Source organism: Salvelinus fontinalis, chromosome 7 (genome assembly GCF_029448725.1).
Source record: "Salvelinus fontinalis isolate EN_2023a chromosome 7, ASM2944872v1, whole genome shotgun sequence".
Lineage (NCBI taxonomy): Eukaryota > Metazoa > Chordata > Actinopteri > Salmoniformes > Salmonidae > Salvelinus > Salvelinus fontinalis.
The window spans coordinates 30454101-30474380 of record NC_074671.1 but is presented as its reverse complement, the minus strand read 5'-3'; the positions used below and the strand labels follow the sequence as shown (position 1 = coordinate 30474380).

The 20280-nt window shown below is 43.2% G+C and overlaps 1 protein-coding gene across 1 annotated transcript; it reads right to left on the bottom strand.

Moving 5' to 3' along the window:
• Positions 1–233: 233 nt before the first annotated feature.
• Positions 234–18561, bottom strand: LOC129859377 (delta-type opioid receptor-like). Its single transcript, XM_055929096.1, has 4 exons — positions 18389–18561; positions 17836–18137; positions 6391–6743; positions 234–5752 (listed from the first exon to the last, which is right to left on the bottom strand). Exons 2-4 carry the CDS (start codon positions 18072–18074, stop codon positions 5217–5219), a joined length of 1128 nt encoding a protein of 375 aa, XP_055785071.1. The 5' UTR covers positions 18075–18137; positions 18389–18561; the 3' UTR covers positions 234–5216.
• Between the last annotated feature and the right edge of the window lie 1719 nt (positions 18562–20280).

Sequence of the window (20280 nt, the reverse complement as noted above, 5' to 3'; positions counted from 1 at the left end):
TTAGAATCAGGCTGTAACATAACAAAATGTGGAAAAAGTAAAGGGGTCTGAATACTTTCCGAATGCAGTGTATTATTGACATGTTCTGAAATTACTATGCAAAAATCCCCCAAAATCCTGTATGTAACATCTTTAAAGGCCTATGCATTTTCAATGTTTTGTTCATCAAGAATCTAACCGCAAAGCTGGCTATCTTTTCCCCTCTTTTTCTGGCAGCCCTTACCCTTCCCGTCTAAGTTCAAGTTTGTTTATTTGTCATATACACATAACATACATGGAGTACACAGGGCAATTAAATTCTTACTTGCAGGTTAACATCTTGGCAATGCAACAACCATAGAAAACGTAAGTAGCTAAGTGAATAAAAAGAGTAATAAAAATAAAGTGGTCCACTGCGTTCTGAAACCACAGCTGGCACCGCGTAACTTGCAGTGCCTGCTACTGCTTAGCACAGTATATTGGATTGTTTTTTTTTGTCATTAAAGTTGTCAGTAAAACATATATTTCATTTTTATACTGCATGGTTCGGGGCTGCATCAAAAACATGCGGGGCTGAAGACACGGAAACCCAGGCCCAATGACGCCACTGCTGAGCACCTCCTGTACATTTGAAAGAAAACTGAACGGGTGAATGAGATTTTGAAACAATGATATTAAACAACAGTTAATAACAAATTAGGACATGTTTTCTCAAACTACCGCAGAATTGGGTACAGCAGAAGACACATTTCGGTCTCATATGAATTAATAAACTATTGTTATTATTTTTGAATCATATCTCAAAGTCTTGTTGCCCTCAACTCTAAACACGTAAAAAAAAGTGTTTCTGTGTTTTCACAGCAAGACAGCCACTTACATAACTGTGTGTCTGTGCCGTTGATAGGACTAAACGGGTGCCTGTACTCCAACAAATACACCGCGGTTAGTCACAAAGAAAAGGACCCGATGACACAGTAAAACAGGTCTAAAAATACACCAAGATTGTGTTTATGTATCTTCTTGTTAAAATCATTCGAAGGCTATTATCAACAGTTCTCTACCCAGGTCCTTATTCAGATACGATGGACTGAATTAAGCTGGTTATCAAACTCTCATAAATGGACAATCTGGGATTTTGAAAAACAACAAAGCAGTCACAACGCCACTTGATTTGGTAAAACAGCTGAGGGATGGGCCTGGAGAAAGGTAATATAACCACTCAAAAATTCATAGACAGAGCTATTGATGCGAGGACTGACCCATTCATGAAAACAAAATGACAAACAACTTTATCATTTGAGTCCTGGTATAATAGTTGAACGAAACTCATGAAGCACTTATATAGTTATATTCTTTAAGAATCAACGGTTGTATTTCATTTAATAGTCCAAAAATGAATGAACCAATCCCAGATTGCCCCTTGAAACTGAAGAGAAGTGTATTTATAATGTACTACATGGCTCTGAGAATGAATCGTATGTTTTAACGAATGCCATGGTTCAAAGAATGAAAGACGTGTAAGTTACACAGTACATCTTTAAAGTCATTGAATAGACATTCCAACGGATATGCGGTGGGAATTGGAACATTTACAAACTGAGCTGACTATCAAGCATTTACTTCGCCAACGCTGCTTGACCAAACGTTTGAAACACTTGAATGATTTAGTTTAAATATGTCCCATTGCAATGCTCCTTGACATGAATGAAATACTGGCACATTTCAAAATGCCTATGCAATTATATTTTCTGACTTCGCAATTTATCTATACGATGCATATAGTATTTATTTATGTTTATTTTATCACACAGCAAACTGAATGTATTTGTTTTCTTAGGTTGCATTGATATACTCATGTTTCTCTACGGTAAGAATATACAAATACGAATACGTGTATCCAGGCGCAAGCCATATAAACAGCACGCGATTGATATCATAAAACGAGCAACTTGACACAAAGGAGATAGCTCCAGACGTCAACGTTGATGTAAGCCCTCTGTCAAATTTGAAAAAAACATTCAAGTCCAGGATTTTCACATGAGCCTGTCTCAAGTCACCTACAGTAACTCTTCTTAACGAACATGTTCCCAGTGAGCAAAATTGGTTGATAAGACGTCTTTTTAACGTCGTTACATCATCTTCTCAACGTCCTTTTAAACAAATTTAACTCACTGGGAAGTTTGTTGGCTTCTCAATGTCCCCCAAGCATCAGCCAGACTAGGGTCAAACAGCACACTGATACATGCTTGACTTTGGGTTTGGCAAGGCTGTATTTTGATAAATGTGAGTGCCGAATTGACCCCAGTGTCCATGTTGTAGGATCAAATCTTTTCTTCTGGCTGGAGAGGCTTTATCCTGGACGTAAAAGGCACATATATATATATTTCTGTTTTTGTTGCTGTTGTATATCATATTTTACATTTGTGTGACTGTTCTTGTCTATCAGTGTTTCAGTGCTTTGTTACTTGTCGTGTTTTATGTTTTTGTGTGGACCCCAGGAAGAATTGCTGCTGCTTCGGCAAAACATATGGCCCGGAAACATAGAAAATGACAAACTTGCATCACAAAAAAAAGTGCCACCCTCTTCCCCATATAGTGCACTACTTTTGACCAGGGTCCATGGATTACATACGCAATATATAAGGAATAGGGTGCTATTTGGGATGCATACAAGATAAATACAGTAAGATAAATAGATACATTAACACAAATGGACCCAAAATAAAGTCAATAAGATATGTAAATAAGTAGACAACTACATTCATTTATAGAATATAGCAAATAAAACTCTAAGCATAACATCTTTTTTGTAGTGAATTTTCATCAGCAGCTACACTCACCGGAGAGTTTATTAGGTACACACATCTAGTACCAGGTCGGACCCCCCTTTGCCAACATAACAGCCTGAATTCTTCGGGCTGTGGATTCTACGGCGTTGGAAATGTTCCACAGGGATGTTGGTCCATGCTGATGCAATGGCATCATGCAGTTGCTGCAGATTGGATGGCGGTACAATCATGCTTCGAACAGCCCGTTCCATCTCATCCCAAAGATGCTCTATTGGGTTTGGTCAGCAACAATGTTCAGATACGTTGTGGCGTTCAAGCGTTGATCAATTGGTATCAAGGGACATAACGTGTGCCAGGAAAACATTCCCCACACCATTACACCACCGCTACCAGCCTCTATCGTTGACACCAGGCAGAATGGACTCATGCTGCTTACGCCAAATCCTGACTGCCATCACCATGACGCAACAGGAACTGAGATTCATCGGACCAGGCAATGTTTTTCCACTCACAACTGTCCAGTGTTGGTGATCATGTTCCCACTGGAGACCCTTCTTCTTGTTTTTAGCTGATAGGAGTGAAACCCGGTGTGGTCGTCTACTGCAAACGTGATAGCAACAGCCCATCCGTGACAAAGATCGACGAGTTTTGCACACCACTGTTGTACTGCACCGTTATTTGTCTGTTTATGGCTCCCGCCTGTCAGCTTACACAATTCCTGCCATTTTCCTTCGACCTCTCTCATGAACGAGCTGTTATCAACCACAGGACTGCCGTTGACTGGATGTTTTTTGTTTGTCGCACTATTCTCCTAGACACTGTCGTGCGTGAGGGCGGCCGTTTCTGAAATACTGGATCTGGCGCGCCTGGCACCGACGATCATACCACGCTCAAAGTTGCTTAGGTCACTTGTTTTGCCCATTGTAACGTTCAATCGATTAGTAACTGAATGCCTCGATGCCTGTCTGCCTGCTTTATAAAGCAAGCCATGGCCACGTGGCTCACTGTCTGTAGAAGCGATCCATTTCTATGAACGTGTTGATGTACCTAAAAAACTGTCCGGTCAGTATATTACAAGGCAAAATGTCTAACACCCAGTACTTTCTATGTCCCTGAGGATTTCATCAACATGTATAAAGGATATTCTGACTGACTCATTTCCAGCAGCTCTTTAGTAGCTACCATCCTGCAGACCACCATGCAGAGGCCTGCGTTTCATCTCCATAGAATACAAGCTTTCCCTAGCCCCAAAAAGATATATAGATAGGACCTCTATACCAGGCGGTGTCAGAAGAAGGCCCTAAAAATTGTCAAAGACTCCAGCCACCCTAGTCATAGACCGTTCTCTCTGCTACCGCTCGGCAAGTGGTACCGGAGCGCCAAGTCTAGGTCCAAAAGGCTTCTAAACAGCTTATATCCACAAGCCATAAGACTCCTGACCAGCTACCCAGACTATTTGCATTGCCCCCCCCCCCCCTACACTGCTGCTACTCTCTGTTATTATCTATGCATAGTCACCTTAATAACTCTACCCCCGCTCACTGACTCTGTACCAGTACCCCCTGTATATAGCCCCACTATTGTTATTTACTGCTGCTTTTTAAATATTTGTTATTCTTATCTCTTTTTTTGTTTGTTGGTATTTTCTTAAAACTGCACTGTTGGTTAAGGGCTTATAAGTAAGCATTTCACTGTAAGGTCTACTACACCTGTTGTATTTGGTGCATGTGACAAATCAAGGTTTTTGTGTTATCATGACATTAAAAAATGTATTTTACCCGTTATTTAACTAGGCAAGTCAGTTAAGATCAAATTCTTATTTTCAATGACGGCCTAGGAACAGTGGGTTACCTGCCTTGTTCTACCTGCCACCCATAAGGGTGCCCCACTCCCAAAGGAGGTAATAGAGCTCTGCACCACATACACATTGGTTGGTAGAGACAGATATGGCAAAATCGATGGATGTGCCAATCCCAGGTTGCCCCTTTAAAGCGCTTGCCCAATCATTATTGATGTTTTGTCAAGGATAACTATTTAATTGAATGGCAGAGGCTAGAAGGAGGGCGTTGCACCTTGCAATCCATTTAGAACTGTGCAGACGCAGAGTCAGCATAACAAGTAACTATGAAGGAACACAGTAAAGCTGAGATAATATAGGTTCTTATCATTTTGAAGTGTGTCATATAGTTGGCATGTGAAATGTCCCCCCCCCCCCTTCTTGATGTGTGCAAATAAATTTGGACATCAAAGAATATTGATATATAATTTTCTAAGTGTGAGGAATCGGACCATTGATTTGGGCCTAACAGTAAAACAAATGGAACGAACACCAGTCATCTAAATTAGCACTGTTGTGTGTGCTTACATTCCTGATGTCACCTGGGTTAGGCCCAGATCATTGGAGTCTTCCTTTCCAACGCGGGAAGTGGATGACATCTCCATGGCTAGTCATGCCGGCTTTCTAGTCCCATCTGGGTTCTCCAGTGGAAGTGGGGCCTCCCTTCCTCCCCTCACGGTGCTCCTGTTGTTCTTCCCTGAGGCATTGTCCCCCTTCAGCTTTTTCGGCAGGCAGAAGTCCTTGAAGCACCTCTTGAAGTTCTCATCCAGGAAGGCATAGAGGACGGGGTTGAGGCTGCTGTTGGTGTAGCCCAGCGCCACGCAGAAGAAGTAGGCGGCCATGACGGCGGTGGTCTCGGGCACGCTCACCAGCGCCTTGACCAGGATGAAGATGTGGATGGGCGTCCAGCACACTACGAACACCACGACCACCACCATGACCAGGCGGGTGATGCGCCGCAGCTGCCGGTCCTTTTCCCGGGAGCCCGAGAGGAGACGCACGCTCTTGAGTCGCAGCACCATGAGGGTGTAACACACGGTGATGATGAGCACGGGCACCACGAAGGCAAACACAAACACACAGACCTTCATCAAGGTGTCCCAGTACACGTACGGTTCCGGGAACTGCAAGGCACACTCCGTGGTTCCTAGAGGGAGTGGAGGGAGGGAGGGAGGGGAGGTCGAGAAAGAAAAAGCACTGATGAAATGCACCTACGCTCAAGCAAAGTGTTCTGAGAACACATAACATTTCACGCTGCGTCTGGTTCATCTCTCACTCTGCGACACTGTTATGGAACGGCTAATGCGCACTCAAAAAGGGAACATCTCACTAATAGAGCAGATTTCTTTTTCACTTATCCACAACTCCATCTGTATTCAGAAACAATATGTGGTGTAAGGATAACGGCAAGCTCATTACCAACAGATGGCTTAGACGTAATGCATTTCCCCTCTACAAAGTAGAGGAGAGATGGTCTGTATTAGACCTTTATGTTCTGGCATTAGAAGGGCACTTCTGCACTTTGATTCACTCCACCTACGGAATCTGAGAGTAAAAACAAAATGAACCAGCTCAATCTGTGCACACAGTGTAAGGCATGTTCATTATGTTCTCTTGGGACAATTTCACCCATAAGAACTGTGTGTGTGTGTATATATGTGTGTGTTTGCCTGCGTACGTGCATATTCATGCATTCATGTTTGTGTGCGTGCTTCATGAGTGTGTGTGTATGCATGCTTTTATGATTTAGCGTGTGCCTGCATGTATGCATACCAGCGCTCTCACCATTGTTGGACTGGGTGCCACCCAGTAGCAGTGCTGGTATCCCTGCTGCAGAGGACAGCATCCAGATACATATGTTGATGATCTTGGCTTTGATTGGCGTCCGGAAGTCCAGGGCCTTGACCGGGTGGCACACGGCCACATAGCGGTCCACACTCATCATGGTCAGGGTGAAGATGCTGGTAAACATGTTGTAGTAGTCGATGGAGATGAACACCTTACACACCACCTCGCCAAACGGCCACGAGTTCAACAGGTAGTCAGTGCTCTGGAAAGGCATCGTCGTGGTGACCAGGGCGTCGGCCAGAGCCAGGTTGAAGATGTAAATGTTGGTGGCTGTCTTCATCTTTGTATACCTGTTTCAAACCAGAGTCAAGAATGGAGGGTAGAATGTGTTAGGTCCACATCTGAGTTTAAATACAAATTGAAATCATTGAAATCATCTTAAATACTGTGCAAACAGTGCAACAGTGCAAACTCCAGCCATCTGGCAGACTAGAGCAGCCTTTTTCAAACCTCTCCTCGGTGACCCCCATACGTTTAAGTCATGGGTAACTGCAACTCAACATGGCTGCGGGAACATGGGTGTGTCAACATAAGACGGGCGTATCAACACAAGTGAGTGTATGGGAAAGCAAACAGCTAATTGCGCGGATTTGTTGCCACTCAAGACTGTTTCTGTGAGCGAGAGCATCCTATACTGACGGTATGAGGTCAATATCCTTCCAGGATACCCGGGCAAGGTTGATTAGAAAGGCCTGCTCGCTGAAGTCTTTTAGGGAGCATTTGACAGTGATGAGGGGTGGTTGTTTGACCACTGACCCATTACGCACGCAGGCAATGAGGCAGTGATCGCTGAGATCCTGGTTGAAGACAGCAGGGGTGTATTTAGAGGGCAAGGTGGTCAGGATGATATCTAAGAGGGTGCCCATGGTTATGGATTTAGGGTTGTACCTGGTTGGTTCCTTGATAATTTGTGTGAGATTGAGGGCATCTACCTTAGATTGTAGGACGGCCGGGGTGTTAAGCATATCCCAGTTTAGGTCACCTAACAGTACGAACTCTGAAGATAGATGGGCGGCAATCAATTCACATATGGTGTCCAGCGCACAGCTGGGGGCTGAGGGGGGTCTACAACAAGTGGCAACGGTGAGAGACTTGTTTCTGGAAAGGTGGATTTTTAAAAGTAGAAGCTCAAATTGTTTGGACACAGACCTGGATAGTATGACAGAACTCTGCAGACTATCTCTTCTATCTTGTCAGAAATTGTTGTAGTTGGGGCTGGAAATTTCAGGATTTTTGGTGGCCTTCCTAAGCCAGGTTTCAGACACGGCTAAGACATCCGGGTTGGCGGAGTGTGCTAAAGCAGTGAATAAAACAAACTTAGGGAGGAGGCTTCTGATGTTAACATGCATGAAACCAAGGCTTTTACGGTTACAGAAGTCAACAAATGAGAGCGCCTGGGGAATGGGAGTGATGCTGGGGGCTGCAGAGCCTGGGTTAACCTTTACATCACCAGAGGAACAGAGGAGGAGTAGGATAAGGGTACGGCTAAAGGCTAGAAGAACTGGTCGTCTAGTGCGTTCAAAACAGAGAGTAAAAGGAGCAGATTTCTGGGTGTGGACGAATAGATTCAAGGCATAATGTACAGACAAGGGTATGGTAGGATGTGAGTACAGTGGAGGTAAATGTAGGCATTGAGTGACGGCATTGAGGTTTTGTCTCTAGAGGCACCAGTTAAGCCAGGTGAGGTCACTGCATGTGTGGGGGGTGGGACAAAAGGGCTATCTAAGGCATATTGGGCAGGCCTGGGAGCTCTACAGTGAAATAAGACAATAATCACTAACCAAAACAGCAATAGACAAGGCATATTGACATTAGGGAGAGGCATGTGTAGCCGAGGGATCATAGGGTCCAATGAGTAGCAATAGGTGAGTCATGGAGCCAATTCAATAGTCGCTACTACGCTAGGCGAGCTGGAGACACGGCGATCCAGACAGCTAGTGTGCCGGGACAAGCAGATGGGCCTTTGGCGACGTCACAACGGAAGAGCCTGTTGAAACCACCAGACCAGTTGTGATGGATCGGCGGGGCTCCGTGTCGGCAGTAAAGGGTCCAGGCCAATTGGCAAAAGAGGTATTGTATCCCAAGAATTAGCTGGTGGACCTCTTCGGCTGGCTGGGAGATGGGCCTAGCTCGAGGCTAGCTTAAGGATAACTGGTGCTTGCTTCGGGACAGAGACGTCAACCACTCGGATTGCAGCTTGCTAGCTGCGATGATCTGCTGTAAAGTTTCAGAGCTTGCGGCAGGAATCCGGAGATGTGGTAGAGAAAAAGCAGTCAGATATGCTCTGGGTTGATATCGCTCTGTGTAGACTGGCAGGTATTGACTGAGCTGAGGCTGGCTGGTGTCCTAGTTAAAGGTGAGGAACGCTAGCAGTGGTTAACTGACCACTAGCTAGTAGCTAGTTAGTTGGCTAGCTCTGATGGGGGCTCCGGTTCTAAAGTATAAAAATAGCAGATCCGTACCACATTGGGTGAGGAGGGTTGCAGGAGAGTATACTCAGTCCGTAGATGGAAAGTAAGATTAAAATGTATATGAAATATATACGAAAATAAAATGATATTTACACGGGACAGAATGGGACAAGGCAAAACACACGTCCGACTGCTACGCCATCTTGGAACCGCCATCATCTACGTTAGTTCTCCTAAACTGCTACGTAAACAAACTATCAGTCCCGATAAAACCAGCATCACCACACAGGAACTGACCAATGAAAACATTTTAAGAATTTAAAAACAACACCGCTCAATCAAAACCGTCTAACCAATCACATAGCACTGATGATACTGTGAACCATCAGATCCTCCTCTCCACCCTCTCCGAGTTGGGCATCTCCGGCGCGGCCCACGCTTGGATTGCGTCCTACCTGACAGGTCGCTCCTACCAGGTGGCGTGGCGAGAATCTGTCTCCTCACCACGTGCTCTCACCACTGGTGTCCCCCAGGGCTCTGTTCTAGGCCCTCTCCTATTCTCGCTATACACCAAGTCACTTGGCTCTGTCATAACCTCACATGGTCTCTCCTATCATTGCTATGCAGACGACACACAATTAATCTTCTCCTTTCCCCCTTCTGATGACCAGGTGGCGAATCGCATCTCTGCATGTCTGGCAGACATATCAGTGTGGATGACGGATCACCACCTCAAGCTGAACCTCGGCAAGACGGAGCTGCTCTTCCTCCCGGGGAAGGACTGCCCGTTCCATGATCTCGCCATCACGGTTGACAACTCCATTGTGTCCTCCTCCCAGAGCGCTAAGAACCTTGGCGTGATCCTGGAGAACACCTTGTCGTTCTCAACTAACATCAAGGCGGTGGCCCGTTCCTGTAGGTTCATGCTCTACAACATCCGCAGAGTACGACCCTGCCTCTCACAGGAAGCGGCGCAGGTCCTAATCCAGGCACTTGTCATCTCCCGTCTGGATTACTGCAACTCGCTGTTGGCTGGGCTCCCTGCCTGTGCCATTAAACCCCTACAACTCATCCAGAACGCTGCAGCCCGTCTGGTGTTCAACCTTCCCAAGTTCTCTCACGTCACCCCGCTCCTCCGCTCTCTCCACTGGCTTCCAGTTGAAGCTCGCATCCGCTACAAGACCAAGACTACGGAGCTGTGAGGGGAACGGCACCTCAGTACCTTCAGGCTCTGATCAGGCCCTACACCCAAACAAGGGCACTGCGTTCATCCACCTCTGGCCTGCTCGCCTCCCTACTACTGAGGAAGTACACTTCCCACTCAGCCCGGTCGGGGCTGTTCGCCGCTCTGGCGCCCCAGTGGTGGAACAAACTCCCTCACAACGCCAGGACAGCGGAGTCAATCACCACCTTCCGGAGACACCTGAAAACCCACCTCTTTAAGGAATACCTAGGATAGGATAAAGCAATCCTTCTGACCCCCCCCCCCTTAAAAGATTTAGATGCACTATTGTAAAGTGGCTGTTCCACTGGATGTCATAAGGTGAATGCACCAATTTGTAAGTCGCTCTGGATAAGAGCGTCTGCTAAATGACTTAAATGTAAATGTAATGTTACGTCCATCGCCGATGATCCACCCACTTATTTCACCATGCCCACTTCCAGACACATTTCACGTAGGCAGTTACCACATAGAGATAGATAGCGGACTCTAGTGCCCAAAATACCATTTTAGCAATTTTTAAATTGTCAACTGGGTGGACTTCCTATGGGTTAGGAAGGATCACATGATTCCATCCGGGTCATCAACAGGGATCAGCCAATTAATTATACTCGTGAGCAAACATTCCATAATGGCAGATGGCACTAAATCGCAAATTTGGACTTTATACCTGTTCAAACAACACCCTCTAGGTGGCAGTATGCACCCATCTTGTTTGTTTGCAAACTCATAAAAGTAGTAGAAGAAGCAAATTGACTACTTCAAAATGAAGGTTGCCTCAATGGTACTGCCCAAGCTCTCAAAAATGGCATAATGAGGCAGATACAATGATGCGATGTCTATCTAAGTCTATGTGTTATCCATACTTGGGACATTTCACAATTTTGTTGTAGACCTGAACTAGCACACCTGATTCAAGGGCTTGATTATTAGTTGAATAATTTATTCAGGTGTGCTGTCCATGGAATAGTTTAAATACAATTAAAATAATGGTTGGGGGTCCAAAAGTATTTGAAAGATTTCAAATAGTATTTGAACTGAGGTGATGTAAGATTGTTATTGACAGTTAATTAAAGAACTTGATGAAACCCAATGGGAAAACTCTTCCATCTGTTAAATTGTTATCATCTAAACTGGTGATTCTATTGATAGTCCCAACAACATGAGGCAGACTAAAAGTAATACAATTATCATGCAAGGTATTTTTTATCCGTAAACAACTATATATGTAACTAGGGGAGAAAATGACAACAGTCATGTACGGTATAAATAAGTAAAGTCCTTTCTGTCTGATATTTTGATTTGGAGAAAAAAAACCTTGGCAGGGCTAGCTTAGCAGCTGTCAAACTTTTAAACGCCCACACCAGTTGAAATCCACTTTTTCGAGCTGAAAGATGTTGGCCAGAGCTTACCCATGATGTTGCACAACAATGTAAGTCAATAAGTCATTGTTTTAGTCAAAGTATAATACACTACATGACCAAAAGTATGTGAACACCTGCTCGTCGAACATCCCATTCCAAAATCATGGGCATTAATATGGAGTTGGTCCCCCCTTTGCTGCTATAACAGCCTCCACTCTTCTGGGAAGGCTTTTCACTAGATGTTGGAACATTGCTGCGGGGACTTGCTTCCATTCAGCCACAAGCATTAGTGAGGTCAGGCACTGATGTTGGGCGATTAGACCTTGTTCGCAGTTGGTGTTCCAATTCATCTCAAAGGTGTTCAATGGGGTTGAGGTCAGGGCTCTGTGCAGGCCAGTCAAGTTTTTCCACACCGATCTTGACAAACCATTTCTGTATGGACATTGCTTTGTGCACGGTAGAATTGTCATGCTGAAACAGGAAACGGCCTTCCCCAAACTGTTGCCACAGAGTTGGAAGCACAGAATCAAACAGAATGTCATTGTATGCTGTTATATCAAGATTTCCGTTCACTGGAACTAAAGGGCCTAGCCCAAACCATGAAAAACAGCCCCAGATAATTATTCTTCCTCCACCAAACTTTACAGTTGGCACTATGCATTGGGGCAGGTAGCGTTCTCCTGGCATCCCCCAAACCCAGATTTTTTCATCGGACATGCCAGATGATGAAGCGTGATTCATCACTCCAGAGAAAGCGTTTCCACTGCTCCGGAGTCCAATGGTGGCGAGCTTTACACCACTCCAGCAGATGCTTGGCATTGCACATGGTGATGTTAGGCTTGTGTGCGGCTGCTAGGCCATGGAAACCCATTTCATAAAGCTCCCGACGAACAGTTATTGTGCTGACGTTGCTTCGAGAGGCAGTTTGGAACTCAGTAGTGAGTGTTGCGACTGAAGACAGACGATTTTTACGCACTACACTCTAAAGCACCCGTTCTGTGAGCTTGTGTGGCCTACCACTTCACTGCTGAGCCGCTGTTGCTCATACAGTAGACATTTCCACTTCACAATAACAGCACTTACTGTTGACCAGGGCAGCTCTAGCAGTGCAGAAATTTGACGAACTGGCATGTTGAAAAGGTGACATCCTATGATGGTACCATGTTGAACGTCACAGAGCTCTTCAGTAAGGCCATTCTACTGCCAATGTTTGTCTATGGAGATTGCATGGCTGTGTGCTCGATTTTATACACCTGTCAGCAACGGGTGTGGCTGAAATGGCCAAATCCACTAATTTGAAGGGGTGTTCACGTACTTGTGTATATATAGTGTATATTTGGGCTTGAAGTGACAAATCTGAACTACACTCTTCGTGCAAATCTATGTGAATGCGGTGTCTTTTCATATGATATGACATACAAATTGTTTTCAGCCTACGTTAGTTTCAGGGCTGAGTTAATTTGAATGTTACCACCCACCAGCATGGCATTGTCTTTTTAATCAGAAACCGCTGCGAAGTTATTCCTCTTCGCGACTGAGATGAGCCAAACACCCTTATATGTCCAATTAGCCACCTGAGCCATGGAGCAAATAAAAATAGTGGGAACAAACTTATGTTTTTGCACCTCCACTATTTCCCCCCCCAGAAAAATCCATAAGATTATTTGTCAGTTTTCCCCCCAAGATGAATGGTTTTGGCCACTAAAGTTTTTATTTCACTACATGCTCCACTGCTTTGATTGATGTAACGCTAGCTAGAAACCACGAAAGAAAATTAAACATGTCATTTGCAGTGGTGTAAAGTACTTTAGTAAAAATACTTTAAAGTACTACGTACATCGTTTTTTTGGGGGGGGGGATAAAATAATGTACTTTTTACTCCATTCATTTTCCCTGATACCCAAAAGTACTCGTTACATTTTGACAGGAAAATGGTCCAATTCACACAATTATCAAGATAACATCCCCGATCATCTCCACTGCCTCTGATCTGGCAGACTCACTAAACATAAATGCTTTGTTTGTAAATTATGTCTGAGTGTTGGAGTGTGCCATTGGCTATCCATCAATATTTTAAAAAAAATTACAGATTGTGCTGTCTGGTTTGCTTAATAAGGAAGTTGAAATGATTTATACTTTTACTTTTGATACTTAAATACATTTTAGCAATTCCATTTACTTTTGATACTTAAGTATATTTAAAACCAAATACTTTTGGACTTTTACTCAAGCAGTATTTTATTGGGTGACTTTCACTTTTACTTGAGTTATTTTCTATTAAAGTATCTTTACTTTTACTCAAGTATGAAAATTGAGCAGTTTTTCCACCACTGATGATTTACAGCCTGCACGATCATGAGCAAAGTCATTGTAGCCTATCATTTCACTTCCCATGTGAGAACCATGAGCTTCATCTTATTCTTTCAAATTATTTATATGGTGGATTCGCGGCCCACATTTTTTGGAAGATGCCAAAACTTAGGAGATAGATTGCGAAGTCAAAGATAGGCCAGTGGTTTCCATCTGTGGTAAAGTTTTCCCTAAATCAATGCTTATGATAAATCCATCTCCAGGTCCAGCCATAGAGCCATCTGGCTAATCGTTTGAATATGGTGTAGTAAAAAAAAAACACAAAAAACAAGAGATAATATTAGCTAGCCAGATTAGGTTAACATGCTAGCTAGTTACACTGACAGCTGTAAGTGCCCTATTTGTTGATGTTTATCAAATCCGTGAGGAAATTCCCACACCAAATTCGTGAATATGTATAAGTAACCTTCATCATTCTTCGGAGGTGGAACCTAAACAACGACGCAACGCGGAGTGCCTGGATACAGCCCTTTGCCGTGGTATATAGGCCATATACCACAAACCCCTGAGGTGCCTTATTGCTATTATAAACTGGTTGCCAACGTAACTAGAGCAGTAAAAATAAATGCTTTGTCATAACCGTGGTATATGGTCTGATATACCACGGATGTTAGCCAATCAGCATTCAGGGCTCGAACCACCCAGTTTATAATGAAGAATATACACTAACATATATAGTGCCTTCGGAAAGTATTCAGACCCCTTGACTTTTTCCACATTTTGTTACGTTATAGCCTTATTCTAAAATGTATTAAATAGTTTTTCCCCCTCATCAATCTACACACAATACCGCATAATGACAAAGCCAAAACAGGTTTTTAGACATTTTTGCAAATGTATTAAAACAAAAAAACAAAAAAATCACATTTACGTAAGTATTCAGACCCTTTACTCAGTACTTTACTCAGTACTTTGACAGTGATTACAGCATAGAGTCTTCTTGGGTATGACTACAAACTTGGCTCACCTGTATTTGGGGAGTTTCTCCCATTATTCTCTGCAGATGCTCTCAAGCTCTGTCAGATTGGATGGGGAGCGTTGCTGCACAGCTATTTTCAGGTCTCTCCAGAGATGTTCGATCTCGTTCAAGTCCAGGCTCTGGTTGGGCCACTCAAAGACATTCAGAGACTTGTCCCGAAGCCACTCCTGCATTGTCTTGGCTGTGTGCTTAAGGTCGTTGTCCTGTTGGAAGGTGAACCTTCGCCCCAGTCGGAGGTCCTGAGCGCTCTGGAGCAGGTTTTCATCAAAGATCTCTCTGTACTTTGCTCCATTCATCTTTGCCTCGATCCTGTCTAGTCTCCCAGTCCCTGCCACTGAGAAACATCCCCACAGCATGATGCTGCCACAACCATGCTTCTAGGCATGGTGCCACATTACGCTTGTCATTCGGGCCAAAGAGTTCAATCTTGGATTCATCAGACCAGAGAATCTTGTTTCTCATGGTCTGAAAATCTTTAGGTTGCCTTTTGGCAAACTCCAAGAGGGCTGACATGTGCTTTTTACTGAGGAGTGGCTTCCGTCTGGCCACTCTACCATAAAGGCCTGATTGGTGGAGTGCTGCAGAGATGGTTGTCCTTCTGGACAAATCAAAATATATTTTAGATTATAGATTCTTCGAAGTAGCCACCCTTTGCCTTGATGATAGCTTTGCACACTCTTGGCATTCTCTCAACCAGCTTCATGAGGTAGTCAGTCGCAAAAACCATCAAGCACTATGATGAAACTGTCTCTCATGAGGACCGCCACAGGAAAGGAAGACCCAGAGTTACCTCTGCTGCAGAGGATAAGTTCATTAGAGTTACCAGCCTCAGAAATTGCAGCCCAAATAAATGCTTCACAGAGTTCAAGTAACAGACACATCTCAACGTCAACTGTTCAGAGGAGACTGCGTGCATCAGGCCTTCATGGTCAAATTGCTGCAAAGAAACCACTACTAAATGACACCAATAATAAGAAGAGACTTGAATGGACCAAGAAACACGAGCAATGGACATTAGACCAGTGGAAATCTGTCTTTTGTTCTGATGAGTCTAAATTTGAGAATTTTGGTTCCAATCGTGTTGGATGATCTCCACATGTGTGGTTCCCACTGTGAAGCATGGAGGAGGAGGTGTGATGGTGTGTGGGTGCTTTGCTGGTGACACTATCTGTGATTTATTTAGAATTCAAGGCACACTTAACCAGCATGGCTACCACAGCATTCTGCAGAGATACGCAATCCCATCTGGTTTGCGCTTAGTGGGACTATCATTTGTTTTTCAACAGGAAAAATGACCCAACACACCTCAAGGAGAGTGATGGAGTGCTGCATCAAATCACCCGTACTCCACAATCAACCGACCTCAAACCAATTGAGATGTTTTGGGATGAGTTGGACCATAGAGTGAAGGAAAAGCAGCCAACAAGTTCTCAGCATATGTGGGAACGCCTTCAAGACTGTTGGAAAAGTATTCCAAGTGAAGCTGGTTGAGAGAATGCCAAGAGTGTGCAAAGCTGTCATCAAGGCAAAGGGTGGCTACTTTGAAGAATCTATCATCTAAAATATATTTTGATTTGTTTAACAGTTTTTTGGTTACTACATGATTCTATATGTGTTATTTCATAGTTTTTATGTCTTCACTATTATTTCTATAATGTAGAAAATAGTAAAAAATAATGAAAAACCCTTGAATGAGTAGGTGTGTCCAAACTTTTGACTGGCACTGTATATTTGCATATCGTTTAACCCTCCCATAAAAAGCTTGTCTCTCATTTTGCACAAAACATATTGTATGTTACCCATATGGCTCTGGTCAAATTGTGCACTATATATGGAATAGGGTGCCATTTGGGACATAACCATAGTCAAATCCTAGTCCTTAGGAGCACATAATAAAGTTCCAGCCATTGCAGGGGTGATGAGGCCTCCATCTTCCAATGACTTCTGTCACAGGTGATTTATGGACAGACCCACATGAAATAACTCCATTACAGGAATGAAACCACAATCTTCCCTAAAATCAATCACAGCTCTGTGGTGGTAATTTAACCATAACAACAGAGACATGTTGCCACTTCAGTTCAGAAGTACAGTAGAGGAATTCCATTATGCCCATATGGTTATATGCTAATAAATCATTTGAAATAAGGCATATTTGGATCCACTTTGCAAGTGCATTCAATTTCCTGATTGCTAAATGTATAATCTCTCGTGGACAGAAATTTGCGCTAGAATTTGACTTCTGGGTAAAATAAATGACTAAATGTATAACGTAGGAAAATTATATTAAGAAGAAAATGTGAAGATAAAAAATAAGTCAACCAGATAAAAAATATACAAATTCTGAACTGAGCTGGCTACAAAAAAACGGAGAGCTGAGAGTATCACAATTAGCTAACCAATAGAATTGAATAAAATTGGGGAGGTGACGGAATGGCCCTATGGAAGACAGGTAATGTGCGATCAATCTGATTTGCGGTCATTGTCTGGTCTGGAGCACTTTATGAGGCGTTGGTGCAATGCACACGACACCAGCTCTGATTTATTTGTCTACACCACATAAATAAAACCCAATGAGGTGCAGGCATTATAGAGGGCCACTGATTTTAAATGACACATTTAAAACACTTTTAAACATTGCCCCAAAAAGGTAGCATTCCAACTGTCAAAAAGCCCGATAATGAAAAGGTATTGTTCCCTCCAATAGAACGGTACAGTATATGTTCGGTATGGGTCATGATTGAAACAAAATAATCAACAAACCATATGGTGTTTGTACACTTTGTACAATAACGTGTAAACATGCACCTGCCACTGGGTGGCTCACAAGTGTTGCAGATGTCAGAAAGGTGTACTTTTTGTTTTTCTGTGCTGAAATGTAGTCAGGTGTATTGCATGGGCATCTTACTCTATTGTTGTATTTTTTGCATACCCTTCATTTCCCCCAAAATCTTTACCAGTAGCCTATAAATTGTCAAAGTTGATATCAATGCAATATTGAGGTGAGTGAACAAATAGATCACGATAAAACCTTACCTGATGATAACGTACATGACGAGGCAGTTGCCCACCAGGCCCACCACGAACACCACGGAGTACACAGCTGTGATGATGGGGATGATTGGGGACATGGGATCCTCTTCCCAGTCAGAGTCAAAAGTCAGATTGTGACCTTCTGGGTATTCAGACTGCGAAGTAGCATTCATAAAACAGTTTTCGACGAGCGCCGTGAGGCACTTGTCTTCTTTGAAAATTTCAACCGGGGTGCCTTCCATATTTGGTTATGCTTGACCACCTAACGAAAAGGAGATAATGGGGCTACCAGCATATGCCTTTGGCTATGCGGGAATGAAACCAGTGAGAGAGAAAAAAGAACGATTAAAAAGTTGAAGGTGTGCGTCAAATTATAATTCATAATTTACGTTTGTATATTTAACCAACTTTCTTATGTGCCGTTCAAAAAAAGAATGAAAACGATCCAACTCCATTATATATACATAGTAATTTAATCGTATTTTTAATGTGATAACACAATTAAAGCTTACTGCGTAATGCATAATTTCACCAATCCGGGCAATTGGTAACTTACCCTCTGGATATTAGTTCCTTCTGTTCCTTTTTTTTGTGTCAGTAAAATATGGAAATTGTGCTGAGCGAAACGATGTTAGATATTTGCTGTTTGATTGCAGAAGGATATGGCTCACCAAACTTTGTAGAGCGGAGTATGAGAGAGACAAGCACAACAACGCGGCTCAGCGGAGACTCGAGCACACGCACAGCGCGGGCTGTGCCGCGCCCTCCCGCTCAAATATGACGTCAGAGAAATATCCATACCCCAACATAGGATCTCTATGAACGTCAACATAGGATCTCTATGAACCTCAACATAGGATCTCTATGAACCTCAAGGCAACGTCTACGTCCCCATGTAACCATATAATTCGATGTAACCATGGAATAGCCTACAACTGTGAGAGACGAAGTGCGCAAAGAAAATACATACATCCATTATCTTCATCATATCAATTATTATTACACTATATAATATTATATGTGGAAGTTATTGACCATGAGTAATATATCATGCTAACCTGCTCTAGACTCACTTGAATTGTTTGAATTCACTTCAACACTTTTCTATTCTGCAGGGGTCTTCAACAAGTTATTGGAGAACATCTGTGTAATAAATTGGTTTAATTTACTAAATAATTTAAAAACATTTGACCATCACATCAAAACAATAATACCAGTTGATATAACATACATCAATAATCCGATTGATCATAGAAATCAGATAATTCCGCTGTGCCTCTTGTTCTAACCGCTGATTGCATGAAAATGTATGTTAGAGCAGCACAAAACCAGTCATCCATCATCATTAATCATTTATCAGAGTCACAAAAGACCCTCTATCAAAGAGGATGTTCTGGATGTATGCTATGTGATAATGCACTGTGAATAATCATATGCTGTGCAGTATGCATATTACTGATAGTGACACAGTGCGTATCCTCTATCGTGTAATGTAGGTAAATACACAGAGTATACAACATATTAAGAACACGACATAGACTGACCAGGTAAATCCAGGTGAAAGATAGGATCCCTTTATGATGTCACCTGTTCAATCCACTTCAGTCCGAGACAGGTTAAAGATGGATTTTTAAGCTTTGAGACAATTGAGACATGGATTGTGTGTGCCATTCAGAGGATGAATGGGCAAGACAAAAGATGTAAGTGCCTTTGAACTGAGTATGGTAGGTGATGCCAGGCGCACCGGTTTGTGTCAAACACTTCAACACTGCTGGGTTTTTCACGCTCAACAGTTTGCCGTATGCATCAAGAATGGTCCACCACCCAAAGGACATCCAGCCAACTTAACACAACTGTGGGAAGCATTGGAGTTAACATGGGCCAGCATCCCTGTGGAACGCTTTCGACACCTTGTAGATCCATCCCGATGAATTGAGGCTGTTCTGAGGGTAAATAGGGAGGGGGGGGGGGGTGATATTAGGAAGGCATTCCTTGGTATACTCAGTGTATAGGCTACTCTGTGTATGTCTGGAAATGCATTTACAAGCTGTAACTGATGTGATTGGAAATCCTGGGTCTCAGTCTCGATTTGTAGTATCCTGGGTAGCCTGAGGGAAACCAAGGATCCATGAGTTCTTACCACTAATTACAGCTAATCAGAGGGGAAAGCAAATGAGCAATCAAACCTCGTTAGCACAAGCCAAAATGCTCACATTGTGGATATGATGCATGATGGGTCCCTAGTTCAAATGAGTTCAGCAGATACACAAACAGCAGGAAGCACAGGTCATGCAATGTTTAAGAGTCATCATCTCCATAGATGTCTATTGATTAGTGCACTTTTATTCTATATTGCTATAGTACTGATGATTACTGAGTCAAACTCTGACTTGACTTGATCCTCTTGGCCCCTTTGGGAGCATAGGGCGTCCGCTTTGGCAAAGTGGT